Source organism: Heterocephalus glaber, unplaced genomic scaffold (genome assembly GCF_053883595.1).
Source record: "Heterocephalus glaber isolate CG9 unplaced genomic scaffold, H.glaber_assembly_v1.0 deba00000071, whole genome shotgun sequence".
Classification (NCBI taxonomy): Eukaryota; Metazoa; Chordata; class Mammalia; order Rodentia; family Bathyergidae; genus Heterocephalus; species Heterocephalus glaber.
This window is the reverse complement of record NW_028258137.1, coordinates 30,399,322-30,412,619: the sequence shown is the minus strand read 5'-3', so window position 1 is coordinate 30,412,619 and position 13,298 is coordinate 30,399,322. Positions and strand designations below refer to the sequence as shown.

The following is a 13,298-nucleotide window of genomic DNA, read 5'->3' as shown; positions in this document are numbered from 1 at the left end:
TTTGAGTTTCTGACCTTCAGCTTTTATACAAGAAAGAATTAGAACCAAGCAGTATGAGAGCTTTTTAGAAACAAAAATACCTAAAATCTAGTTGGGTGCCTATTTCTGTTCCCTGGTGTGTATTATCCTTTGGGCCTTTACAGATTAAGGTCCCTTTGGAGATAATGACTGTGAGTTCACTGTGGCTCTTTTGTTTGTTTGTTTGTTTGTTTATGTAGCAGTCCAGGCAGATGTGAAGGTCAAATAAAAGGTGGCTTTCTGGAAGGAGGATTAGAGTAGAAAGTAGTGGTTTACTTAATCTATCCTTCTAGAAGTGTGTGATAAAAAGAAAAAATTCAGGGGAAAAAAAGAGAAAAAAGGTATTTTAAGAGTCAAAGATTTCTTAGGACTTATAAATAAACAAAAATTATTTAAAAAGCACAGCTTTGTTTTATTCAAATGACACAGGGCATTCACCTTGGGCATGTCTCATTTCCGCCTTTTCTTCTGATCTATCTAATGTTATTGTTAGCTTGGTATCTGTTATTTCTAATTCCATTTTCTCTCTTGTCTTTTCTCCAACTGCTCTTTAGATGCAGATTCTAAGACAGAGATTTTAAATCAGTAGGGAGAGGAAAGTCAGGGAATAAGCATAGAGACAGAATGGCTGTGCAAAAGCTGTTTTCCATCAGTCTAAGAAGTGTTTGATTTGTCTGTAGGCAAGCAAGACAGGTTTAATGACATTTTATGTATGGTTTCATTTTTTTTTTTTTTTGCAACATTCAGAATTTTCAGAACCGAATATGTATCTGTTCAAGTAACTGAATTCCAAAGATCAATTTAAATAATTCAAAAACAGTGTACTTGATGATGGATAATGTGGGTTGAGCTTGATTGGAATTTATAGACAGTAAAGGATTTTACCCTGTCATATGGAGAGTTTGAACATTTATAATTAAATCCAGGTGCAAGGATGTATACATTTAATTCCACTTACCTGGGAGACTGAGGGAGGAGGATTGTGAGTTTGGGACTACCCAGACAACATAACAAAACTTTGCCTCCAAAAAATTATAATTTATTATGGAAGTGATAAATAAGTAAATAAATAAATTTTTATTTTTGTTTTTTCTTGAGACAAGGTCTTACTCTATAGTTTAGGCTGGCCTTGAACTCACTATGTACCCCAGACTGCCCTTAAACTCAACTTGCAGTAATCCTCCTGCCTTACCCTCCTGAGTGCTGGGATTCTAGGCATATGCCATGCTCCCTATTGGGAGGTGGTAAATTTACTTCCTAAATTCATTCTTTTAACTAAATTCCTTGTTTAAACTCCCAGCTTCCCTAAGTCCCTTAAGGTAATTTTTTACAGATAAATAATAACTTCTTAATAGCAAGAAAAGTTTGACTGATTGTTTTCTTTACCATATAATCTAATCCACTCTTACTGCATTTTGGGTCAAATGTCTAATGAGTATAAATTCAAACTCTCACAGATATCTTTTTCCGGAGGTCTATGTGCCTACTGGAAAGCTGCAAGTAGGGACATCATTTTCAAAAATTGTCTCTGAAAGTTTTGGTTAATCACTTTAAAGAAAGCCTTTGTCTAGCCTTACAATGAAATTTGAAACTTTTCACATTTCCCTATAGCTAAAACATTTATTAATATCTGAGGCAATTTTGATAAAGTTTCTGCTTTTAAGGAAAGGCCCACTGATTTTTCTTTTAAACACCAGAAGATTTTAGAAATGTAGTGTTCTATTCAGGTGTGTTCTTGTAAACATATTTCTGTACCTGACAATGTGGCTTTGGGTAGATTTTCTAGAGATTTAGGCATGCGAGTCTGTTGTCAGAAAACTGCAGATTCTCGCTTCAGTCTATTAAGCTGTGGCTCAGAATCACAAATATATATTTGGTATTATTATATTTGGTTATTTACCTTTTGAATAGTAGCAATGGTTGTGCAGGCCCAAGATGTGTTATAGCTGCAGTGTAGTATTTATAAAAACTATAAATATATATGAATGAAGTGTGATGTAGGGTACCTATGTGTACAGAAGTTTGGGGTTAACAGTAGATGATATATGTATTATCATATAAGGGTAGACCTCTTTTTTTTTTGTTTTCAGTCTCCAGATTTGTGTGCTTACTTTCTGCCAGCCCTTTACAAAAGTAGAAGTTGAGGTAAGTCAATTCAAAATGTGACCTTGGAACTTGAGATTTTGCCTTTCTTTTAATTTTGAATTTCTAGTCTAGAGAGACCAGATAAAAAGTTCTACCACCTTGAAAATGAGCCATGGTCTTTTATCAATTGTGCATCTAAATCCATACTGTCAGATTTAGTTTTTGGAATCATGTCAGGAAATGCGTCTAACATGTAACCACCCAGATTTGTACCCCTTGTTCCCATCTCTTTACTCTTTTTAATGCTAACCTTTGCTGAAGTTGAATGAAGGGCTTTGACACCCTGACAAAAGGAGCTCATGATAGCTGCTGGATCTAGCTCCCTTGGAGAATAGGTTCTATGAAAGCTGAAAGGTGCCACTTAGGGCTGGGGAAGAGACATAGAGGTAAGAATCTCTGTCTTGTGGAATCATTCTGCACATGAGAACCCTGAGGAAATCATACCTGGGAGGTGGCTCATATTATGCATCACAGGGCAGTCTTTCAGTTTGAGATATAGTGGAGGGGAGTAATTAGAACATTTGGAAAATTCTGATCATGTTTTTAAGGCTCTTAAGATTAGTTTCAGATACCAAGTGACAGCCTCAGGTAGCTACTGAAGAGAGGGTTAGAATATTGTATCCTAAGACTCTTACCTGGATATTGTAATTGCATCCATGAATTATGTAATAAAAAACTTGTACTTGCATATGTAATACAGAGTTCTGAATGGAGGCCTGTGCTCTAAGTGACAGGATTATGGAATTTAATTCATAAGAATACTATTTTTCTTTGATGGATGGCTTAGGCATTCAGCCATCCAGAAGTTGTCGGCAATACCAAATGATACAGGGAGTAAATTATATTTCAGAATGAAATTAGTGAATTTTTTCTTGAGACTTGCATGTTGTCTGTTTACCTTGAAAATATCTGTTTTTTAGTTTTATTTCACACCTACCCAGGTGTGACACTTTTAAAACCAGTTCAGTATCTTTCAATACAGTTTAAAAAAAAAAGTGACACTATGTCTTAGGATATACTTAGATGTTTCTAGAAAAAAAAAAAAACTTGAACTGTGTACTAATAAGTTCAGAAAGTACCAGAGTAAATAAATTCTGCCAAGTTTCTTTTCTTAGTCTCTTTTTCAATGCCTTTAAAGTCCTTGATTATGGAACCTTTACCCCCTACTCTGGATATCTCTAGAACTAGTATTACATAGAATACATTTCAGGAAATCTTGTATCATGGTATTCCTAAGTACTCTGAGCACTGTTCTTCCTTAATAGCTGCTCAGGTAGTCTAACCCTATTTTCTTTTCCTAAAATAAAATTTTAAAAAATTTCATACTTTAAACAGTCGTGCTATCTTCCCTGCAAATTTGAAAGATATGTGTGCCTGTACACACACACACACACACACACACACACACACACACCCCTATATGCTTTTATCTGTATTCCCTCTCCAGCTAAAAGAAGATCTAGCAAAAGATATGGAAATGCACACAGAACTGTACTTTTTTGTTTAGTGCATGTGTCAGTGGTCAAACTGCATTACAACAGAGATATGTAAATTCCTCATTTTTTGCTCTGACTACTACTAGCACATTTCCTTTCCATGTCACAGCTTTCTTTCTTTTTTTCGTTTTAAAATTACGAATTTGCATTCTCCAGCTGGTTCTGAGACCTGTTTGGATAATATTTCCTGGCAAAGAAAAGGATGTATTCTTTGTTCTATAACTTCACAAACAAAATGGCTTTCAGCTGGTTGAAAATAGTTCAATCAGTAGGGATATGATCCATTAGAATTGTGCAGGGCAAGAGGGTAGGAATTTATGGAGTTCAAATTTAGTATTCTTATTTTAGATTTATAATGCTATCACCTTAGTGACTCCTATCTGCTTTATGATATTTGAATATTTGAAATACCATTTGGATGTAGCTAAAAATACATACCAGTAGCCCTTCAGGCACTAATATATCCATACCCAGGCTCAAGGCTCTGAAAATCTGGGCCCTACCTCAGCTTTCCCACCATTCCTGCTGAGGCAGAGCTTGAGCTGTCCCATGTGGAACTTTGTTAGAGGTCTTAGTTCATTTTGTAACTCCATTTTCAGGTGTCTTTCTTGTTTAGGAATGCCCCTCTTTTATTTGCAGTTGATGGAAATCCTGGCTATTATTTCAAACATATTTTCAGAACTTCTTGAATATTAGGCAATTCAGTATGATTATTCAAGAATGTTGTTATTTTGATCATTTTAAAAGTGGACTTTGAGTGGATTAATAAAGTGCCTTTTCATGTACTCTATTGTTTTGTGAGTCACAGGACATCTTGGTATATTGACTGCTATGTCATTTACTTTTACAAACTTCCTTTTAGGAATGGTGATTACCATACTCTTTAATTTCTCAAAACTTGGATATTTAACGTCTACTGAATATAATACTTAGGCATATTTTCTTTCCTCCTTTTCCCCATCCTTCTCCACTTTCCTAACAGAGATTCTTTTTTGGGAAAATGTTAAAATTTCTTTTCTCTTGGATCTTAAAAATGTAAGTTCCAAATCTCATGAGGAATTGGTCTCTGGCATCTTTGAACAATGATAAAGATGTGGGGGCCAGGGATTGAGCTTAGTGGCACAGCACCTGCCTTGGAAGTACAAGGTCCTGAGTTCGATCCTTGGTACTGAAATAAAAAAATTACAAAGATGTGTGTAGCTTGCAGAATGGTCCTACTGAAAGTTATTCTTTTGAAACATGACATGGCATAATGGGTGTACTTAAGTGTCTTTTAGTGATCACTTTTATCAACCAGCTACTTTTCAAGCATGCCTTTAGAGGCATATGGCTTATAGGCATGGGGAACATGATAGCTGGTAAGAAACATTGCAAAGTGTGACATAAATTAAGAGCTTGCTGGATAATCATGTGAAAGAATGCTCATGCTAAGTCAGACTACATAGCACCATGTGGACAGCAGCTAGTTTACGAATAGAACGTGACCTGCAAATTGATTGCCCATTTTTCTTCTTATCCAATGTATCTCAGGATGCCTTCAAAGCAGGTTGACTTAAGAAGCTGCCCAGTACATTTTAGAGACTTAAAAATGATTAATCTGTAGGCATATAGACATATTTTAATTTATAAAATTCTTTCACAAAGCTTATAGTGGCTATCATTAGGACTAAATTAATTCCTGATGGGCAGTGTAGCCTTAACAGAAAGGAATTTCTTAATTTAAAAATAATATCTGATATAAGAAAGAATTGTAAGTAACAATGAGTGTTGTGATCAACACCTATACACATATATTATTTTTTAAGTCTTCAAAGAGCCAATTACTTGGGGAAGGTTCAAACACAGTTATGTGTCACTGAACAACAAGAGTACATCCTGAGAAATGCAATGTTAAGCAATTTTGTAATTATGCGAACATACACAATCCAACTCAGTTTAGCCTGCTGCACATTGAGGCAGTGTAGCATACCTTATTGCTCCTAGGCTATACACTTGTTTTAACATGTTACTCTATTCTGCCTACAGCTGTAACACAGTGGTATTTGTGTATCTGAACATAGGAAAGGTATGGTAAATACACAATAGTAAAGATTTTTAAAAAATGGTGCACCTGTATAGGGCACTTACCATGAATGGCACTAGGCATCCAACCTTTTGGTTTGCCTAGGCCACTCTGGGTGAAGAGAAAGTGCCTTGTTCAATAACAGTAAACACTTGACTTCACAAGCAGGCACATAAAGGTAGGCTGAAATACTGATGTCAGTAATAGCTGTGTTTTACTTGCCAGGTCACACAAATGCATGTAACATCTGATATACTTGGGTTTCCATTTAAATGACTGTTTGGCAGCTTCAGAAGCCAGAGTTAGCTCTGCCCTGAGCCATCCTAAACACCATTCCACTGTTGCTTACATGGTCAACATTTGCACACCACACAAGTGAGCCATGAAAAATATACACTATAAATCCAGATACCATGGTACACACCTATAGTCCCAGCACCTTGGGAGGCTGAGTCAGGAGGAAGGCAAGTTAAAGCCTAGCCTGGCAATTTTATGACTTAGGGAGACCTTGTCTCAAAAAATTTTAAATGAATGTAGCTCAGTGGGAAGGCCCAGAATTCAATTCTCAGTCACACACCCCCACTCCTTGAAATTCACCACACAATAATGTTAAAATCTTATAATCTTGTGGAACTCCATTACTAGTTATCTAGGGCTACATGTGGTCTGCAGGCTGCAGGTTGAACATGCTCAAACAAGCCTTTTAGAAAATTTCCATCTCAAGAGTACACATACACACCTCACATATGTATTTGTTCTGACAAAGCTAATTTGTTGTGGAACTTGGTGGAATTTGTGAGTACTGGTAGAAAAATGATATGTTATAAAGAGTATTAACTGGAGTTTTTATTTCAGTTCTCTTATTACATATCTGTTTGTGCTTAAGAAAATTACTTAAACCTCTCTAAGCCTGTGTTTTCACTGGGAAAAACAGAGATAGTTAAACTTATCATATAGGGTTGTGAGGATTTAATAAGATTACTTACATACTGACATGTGATAAGTGTTCAGTATTAACTTTTACTTCCCTTCACATATAGATGTTTCTCTTCTTTTGCCTTTTCTTTCTTTGAAGATTTAAAAGAAGAATCATGGGAAGAAATAGAATTACACTTTCTTTGAGACTGAACTTTTAAAATTCTTTTCTATTACAAGAAAAAAAAAGAAAAGATTGGTTATAGCATTGTCATTTGTCAACCTTTCTTTTCCTACTCATCATTTATTCAGTTGAAAAGAATGTGCCTGATGTGGTTGAGAAACAATGAATAAACTAGTTTTACTGATCGTTGATGTAGAGGACTGGCTCTAGTTGATGGACAGCTTTCTGAGGAATTTTGACTTTATCTTGTGTGCAGTTAATTTTAAACCCCAGAGCAGGTGGGAGACTGAAACAAAAAGCACAAACAAGAGTTGTTAGTCTGGAAATCTTGCCAGCTTGTCCTCTTCATCTGGTACAGGGTGGGGCAGAATAAAGTGTGTGAAGGTGTGGAGAACATTTGAAGTAGGCTGGGGGATGGAGCTGTGTATCTAGTCTCCAGTGCAGTGGCAAAGGAAAAAGAATTTCCTAGGTTGTCTTCTGTCTAAAAATGTGACCAGGACACTGAGGTAAAAGGGGAATTGTAACCTGAAAAGCATAGAACTTGTTTAATTTTGTGGAGTCTCCCTCAGTGGTGTCTATCACAAGTGGGAATGCAGGATCAAAAGTGACCAAGAAGATGTGTCATAGGCACTGTGAAATGAGACATTCTCCATGACAGAAAGGCCATATGAAAGTGTCTGATTCCCAGGTCCACAGTGGATAGGCAAGCAGGGATGGGCTGCATAGGGTGATGAGTAGGTCCTGATGTGACCACTAGTTTGTCACAGTCTCTGCAAGACCAGATGAGGGAGAGGTAAACACTCATGGGTAATGAGGAGAAAGTGATGGAAGAACTTGTCAGAGGAAAAACCTAGGGTCATAATGTTTGTTTCTGTGGCTGAAATAGAGTTCAGAAAAATATCTGTGACCAAGTGAAGTCCAGATGTCACATGGACCCATGTCGCCAGAGTACTGAGGATGAGAGATGGTGGAGGTAGAAGGGAAACTGGGTCCTAAGTCCCTGGGGATTTAAATGTGTGTGAGGAACCATAAAAGATAATGGCAGTCAGGTTCCTCTCTCTTTGGTTCAACTTACTTCCTAAATAAAGGGTATGTTCATACTATAGTACGAGCCTTGCATGACTTTGTACAAAATGGATATGTGGTAGAGGGCCAGGTCTTATCCTAGGAGAGGTGATTTTTTATTAAGATTTCTATTACTTCTTAGAAGGTACAGGTCCTCCAAGGCCCAATAGTGTCACATCCAAGCTTTTAATTATTTTGTACTCTCAGTGGAATTTATTTCCTCGAGAATAAAATGTCATGCAAATAGGAAAGTTATTAAAAATCATTAGATGGAAAATATTACCTGCACTAATAGAAAGTAAACCCATAGTTCATTGTATTATGTTTGGTTAACAGCATAGCAGCAATTTATTTTTCAGGATTTTCATGTGTATGTGCTTTTATGACCTATATATATCAAGTATAGTATAAATGGTCACTTGTCTTAAAAAATGCAGAATGATTTGATAAATTACAATTTGACTTTCTTATACTATTTTGTCAGATATTTTAGTAGCATTGATTTTAACCTGTTTTCTTCCTTGAAATTTAATATTAAGCATATATAGAAAATGTTACTAGATCAGGTTGGAAGGGAAGGAATTGTTATTAATATGCATTTGCAGTTTGTTGCTCTGGATATTTAAGTGATGTGGGGACCTCTGGTGGTTTAGTTTATTTTTCCACCTTGAAGAACTGAATGCTCAGCAGAGAGCTACACATAGGAGTCCAATTGGAAAGGACCTTAGAGATCATCTAAGGAGAGTTTATCATTTGACAGGAGAAGGACTTGAGTCCTATAAAGGTTAGATATCTTTTCTAGGATCTCTCAAGACCAACTACTCTATCTGTAGCATGCCGTTGCTCCCTTGGAGAATAAGTTAGTAAAGTCAATGTGTGTTATTCTGTAAGTCCTAAATATTTAATGTTAAAAATTCCTCTTTCATCCCAGCTATGCGCTGTCTGGCTATCTTCACTCCCTCTATTCCAGGTCTCAAGGTTTCTCATGAGACCATTCAGGCATTCTGCTCTTAGACTCTCTCACTTTGGTGCATTCACTCCCTACCACTGAAGTCACTATGAAAAAAAGAACTGGGACCTGGTCTTGTCACTCTTTTGCTTAAACTTCATCTCTGAGTCACTGGTGCCATAGGCTTCTTGACATGATTAGCAAGATTTCAAAATAGGTCCATTTGAAAAAAAGTAGTATTTCTTTATATACATCTTTCTTTTTCTTTCAAAGCATCGCCCTGCCATTTATGTATATGGATGACCTTGGCTATATTGGTTAATCTCTTCAAGCCCCATTCTTAACCTCTGAGATGGAAACAGTAGAACTTTCCTCAGAGAATTGCTGCAAGAGCCAATCATATAAAGACTGTAATATAAAGCACCCAGCACATAGTAGGTGTTTGATGGATAGTAGCTCTTCGTGGTTGCTTAGCACATTGCATCATAAATTTCTAGTGTATTACATGGAGAGTTTCTGGGGAGCAGGACTTCACTACCATGTTTCATAAATTAGTACAATGCCTACCTTATAATAGGCACTTAAGCAATATTTACTGAATGGAATTGAGCCTTGATATCTTAAGCAAGTAGTTTAATCATTGTAAACTCTAATTCTTTAAAGACGAATTAAGTGAAATAAAATTTAAAACACATTTAGCATGTTACCTGATTATAGTTAAAGTGGCACCTTGGTTCACAAACTTAATTCTTTCCATGATTCTGGTCACAAGCCGAATTGATTGTGAACCGAATCAAACTCCTCTATAAGGTCAATATTGACCTTAAGCATTGAATCTGATTTGGTTTGTGACCAATTCGATTTGTGACCAGAATCGTGGAAGGAATTACTTTTGTGAACCAAGGTACCACTTATAATTCAATATATCGTAACTAGCTGATGGCAAAAATCATGCTTAACCTTAAAAATTCAATCCAAACAAGAATACAAATGAGGCACCATAGAATAGCAGGTGGAGAAAAAAGTAAAATTAAAAATGATAGAACAAAATGTTGTGTTAAGCAAAAAACTAGAAAGCCAGTACTAAAAACTTTTAAAGTAGAAAAAATAACAAAATAAAATTCAATCATATAATAAAAATATGTTGCTATTGAAATGGTTGGAGAAGATAGAACTATAAGGAATAAAAATAAACAAGAAAAGAAAATAGAAACATTTTATATAAAGGAATGAAAATTGAGAAAATGCAGCTCTGAGAGTATATCAATAACTGAAGATCTATGTCTTCCAGAATTCCAGACATTGGCTCATTTTACTCTCAGAACAACCAGGGCAGTAGGTGATCATAGTCGTCATTTTAGAGTTGAAGAGACAGTTTATCAAAGTTAGTACACAGGCAGACCCAGGGCTTGGACATGAACTTGCTTAGTCCAAGCATCATGTAAATTATGCTCTAGAAAGGTAAGAGATTAGCTATATTGATAGGTTATAAATTAATTTATTTTGCATTTAATGTCTTAGGACTAAGGATTATTATGGAGATATATATTTGTCTTTCAGTTTATGCCTGTTCAGGTACCAAGTGATGAAGAAAAAAAGGATCCCGTTCTTTTTGCCAGTAGAGTCCGGAATTTAATGGCAGAGTAAGTGTCTGTATGAGCTTATGACCAGTAAATACTTTGAAAATTATTAGTAAATGTCACTTGACATAGCTTTAAGTCATTTTTTTCCTCCCACGAGGGCCTCACTTCCCAACTCATTTTGATAAGTAGAGTAATGTGCCCAGGGACACAGTTAGTGAAACATTCTCTAAGTATTTCTCCAGCTGCAGCCCCAAACTAATGGAGATGCATCTTTATTAAAAGATGAGGCAGGTACAATAACCAGAAGAGATCAGGCAGTGCCCTCCAGAGGTGGAATCCTCCCCCTAGCTGGCCGGTCACTGTCAGACAAAGCCTGTGACTGTCTCAGCAGTTCCTTCCTAGGCTGGCCTTCTGTTCCCTCAGCTCCATCCGGCTGCCTAAGGGAGAGTGTTTCAAAGGCATTAAGGATTATAGCAGTAAAATGGAGAAAGTTTGCAAAGGGAAAAGATGCACAGAAAAGGGAAAATGTCACCCTTATGAACAAATGGCTATAAATTTAGGATTTAGAAATTGCAAAACAGAAGGTGCTTTCCTGCACTTAAGGCAGTTTTAACTGGCTAGTGTTGTGAGTAGATAAATCACCCCCTGTCTTGTAATGAAAGAATGTGTTATAACATTACCACCACCCAGGCAGCCTTAGGGCCCTCCAGATGTGCACCCTCTTCCCAGCTACCACCTCCCTCAGTCCTCCTCCATAGGAGGTTTGGAGCTAATAGGCCAGCAGTAATTTTTTTCTGTTAGTAAAACTTCAACAGGAATTCTGAATTTAGCTTCAGAGCTGAATTTGGTCTTGTAGCCAACTTTGGATATATAAATATATATAATTTGACATATATATACACATACATATATATATCTTAATATTTCATAAATAAATCTTATTTTAAAACAGAATGAATATTTAGCCAACAATTTTTTTTTGTTACTAAGTGTGTTTGCTTTATCTAGCATTTAGGTCAGCTACAAAATTTGCTTTTATATTATTTTCTTCCTTTTCTTTCATATGTTTTCATCCCAGCTTATGTTAAAAAGTTAGGAACCAAGGTAAGTATTAGGAACTGAGAGAATTTATATCAGATATTTTAGTTTCCCAAAATGTACCCAAAAAAGGAGAAGACATTTGGTTAGGCAGCCTTTCTGAATTTGAAGAGGTGTAATGACTTAACATAAAGAGTTAAAAAAAACTTGTTTAACTGCACAAACTCGAACAGATTTCCTTCAAAATTTTTCCTCACGTCTGAAATGGAAATTAAAATTATTACCTTGCTTTTCTCATGGTGTTGATTATTAATGAGACTCGAGCAGGAAAGTACATGATGAAAGCATTTGAAAATGGTAAGGAGCAAAGTAGATGTAAGGTAATGGTGGTACTACTAAGTGCTGCTAATAAATATTTACCACACACTGGGGTAGGTCCTTTACCAGCGTTTTCTAACATTATCACCTGCATAGCAACTCTATGAGGTAAGGAAATAGACTCAGGGAAGTAAAATAGTTGGCCTAAAATTATACCAAGTAGCAACTGGCCTGGGACTTAGATTCACATTTCCTGTTAGTAAAGCTCAAGGTCTCAACTATTATTCTGTACTGTTCAGCATTATAATTCCAGAAATATCTTATATTTTTATTTTTCATCTTAAATATTCTTATATTAAAATATTTATTATTCAAAAACAGGGCCAGAAAATCCATTTTAGATAGATTGAATTGTTCCTTACAATTTCATGTTCCTCACAATGATCCAAAAAAGTCAAATGTGGTTGAAGATGCGATTTTGCGATTTTCACTGAATGTTTGTAAGTAAAAATTTAGTGAAAAATAATCTTTGGGAAATTATTTCTTATAGTTTACAGCCTTTCTTTTTAATACTGATTTTTTTCAGTTCTTATTAATATATATTTTTTCTAAATCTGTTTCATATCATTCACTCTCTGAAAAGTTATGAGGTAGCAAGAGTTATGTTCTCCTTTGAGACTAGAGGATGTTAGGTTTGGGAGAAATTTCAGCTTAGTTTCAGCTTGTTTCAGCATTTTTAGATGATTGTTAGTAGGAGGTAACCTCTAGTTATAAAAATGAAAAACAAGTTAGTGGTTTGGATAGATTTTTCACCTGGAGCGTGTACAAATGCCATTTATGGGTTTAAACAGTACCTGTACAGGCATTCTTATTTTGTCCTTCAATACCATTGTGAAGTAGAGTAATTATTTAATTATTCCTATATACAGATTAGAAAAATGAAGCTTAGAGTCAAATACTGTAAGGTCCACATCTAGCAAAAGACTTAGTTAAAACTTGAACCTAAGTCTTCTGAATATTTTCTTTGAAGCTCACATTAACTGTTATTATTGTTCTTGTTAAAACACAAAACAAAAATTATCATCTAAATAGACAGAAGCATGCAAGCATGAAGAGTTTTACTTGAGCCATTGTAAGTCTGTGAAGAATTAGAGAAATATATCTTTGGCAAGAAAAGCCATAGTCACTGAACTAAAAAGTAGTAAATATTTTTCTATTTATTATTATTTGCTGATCAACTCAGGCCTACTGAAAAATCATTATTTTTTTAAAAAATTGAATTTCAGTTTTTTTAATACTTTCAGAGCACTAGGAATCCCAGTAACAGATCATACCTATGAAGACTGCAGACTGATGATCTCAGCAGGACAGCTGACATTGCCTATGGAAGCTGGGTTGGTGGAATTTACTAAAGTTAGCCAGAAATTGAAGTAAGTGTACTTTAAAATTACTATACTTGCATAAAAGTTTTCAAAAAAGAATCTGAAATTGTATTATGTTTATTTTCTCTTGCCTTATTATTGCT

The 13,298-nt window shown here is 35.6% G+C and overlaps 1 protein-coding gene across 3 annotated transcripts in view; it reads left to right on the top strand.

Moving 5' to 3' along the window:
• Lpcat2 (lysophosphatidylcholine acyltransferase 2) overlaps window positions 1-13,298 on the top strand; it is a 71,908-nt gene that overhangs the window by 18,443 nt on the left and 40,167 nt on the right. For all 3 annotated transcript variants that reach the window (XM_004847910.3, XM_087206398.1, XM_087206419.1), the window contains exons 8-10: window positions 2,109-2,163; window positions 10,395-10,477; window positions 13,078-13,203. In XM_004847910.3, coding sequence (XP_004847967.1) covers window positions 2,109-2,163; window positions 10,395-10,477; window positions 13,078-13,203 — 264 coding nt within the window. The remainder of the gene's footprint in view (window positions 1-2,108; window positions 2,164-10,394; window positions 10,478-13,077; window positions 13,204-13,298) is intronic.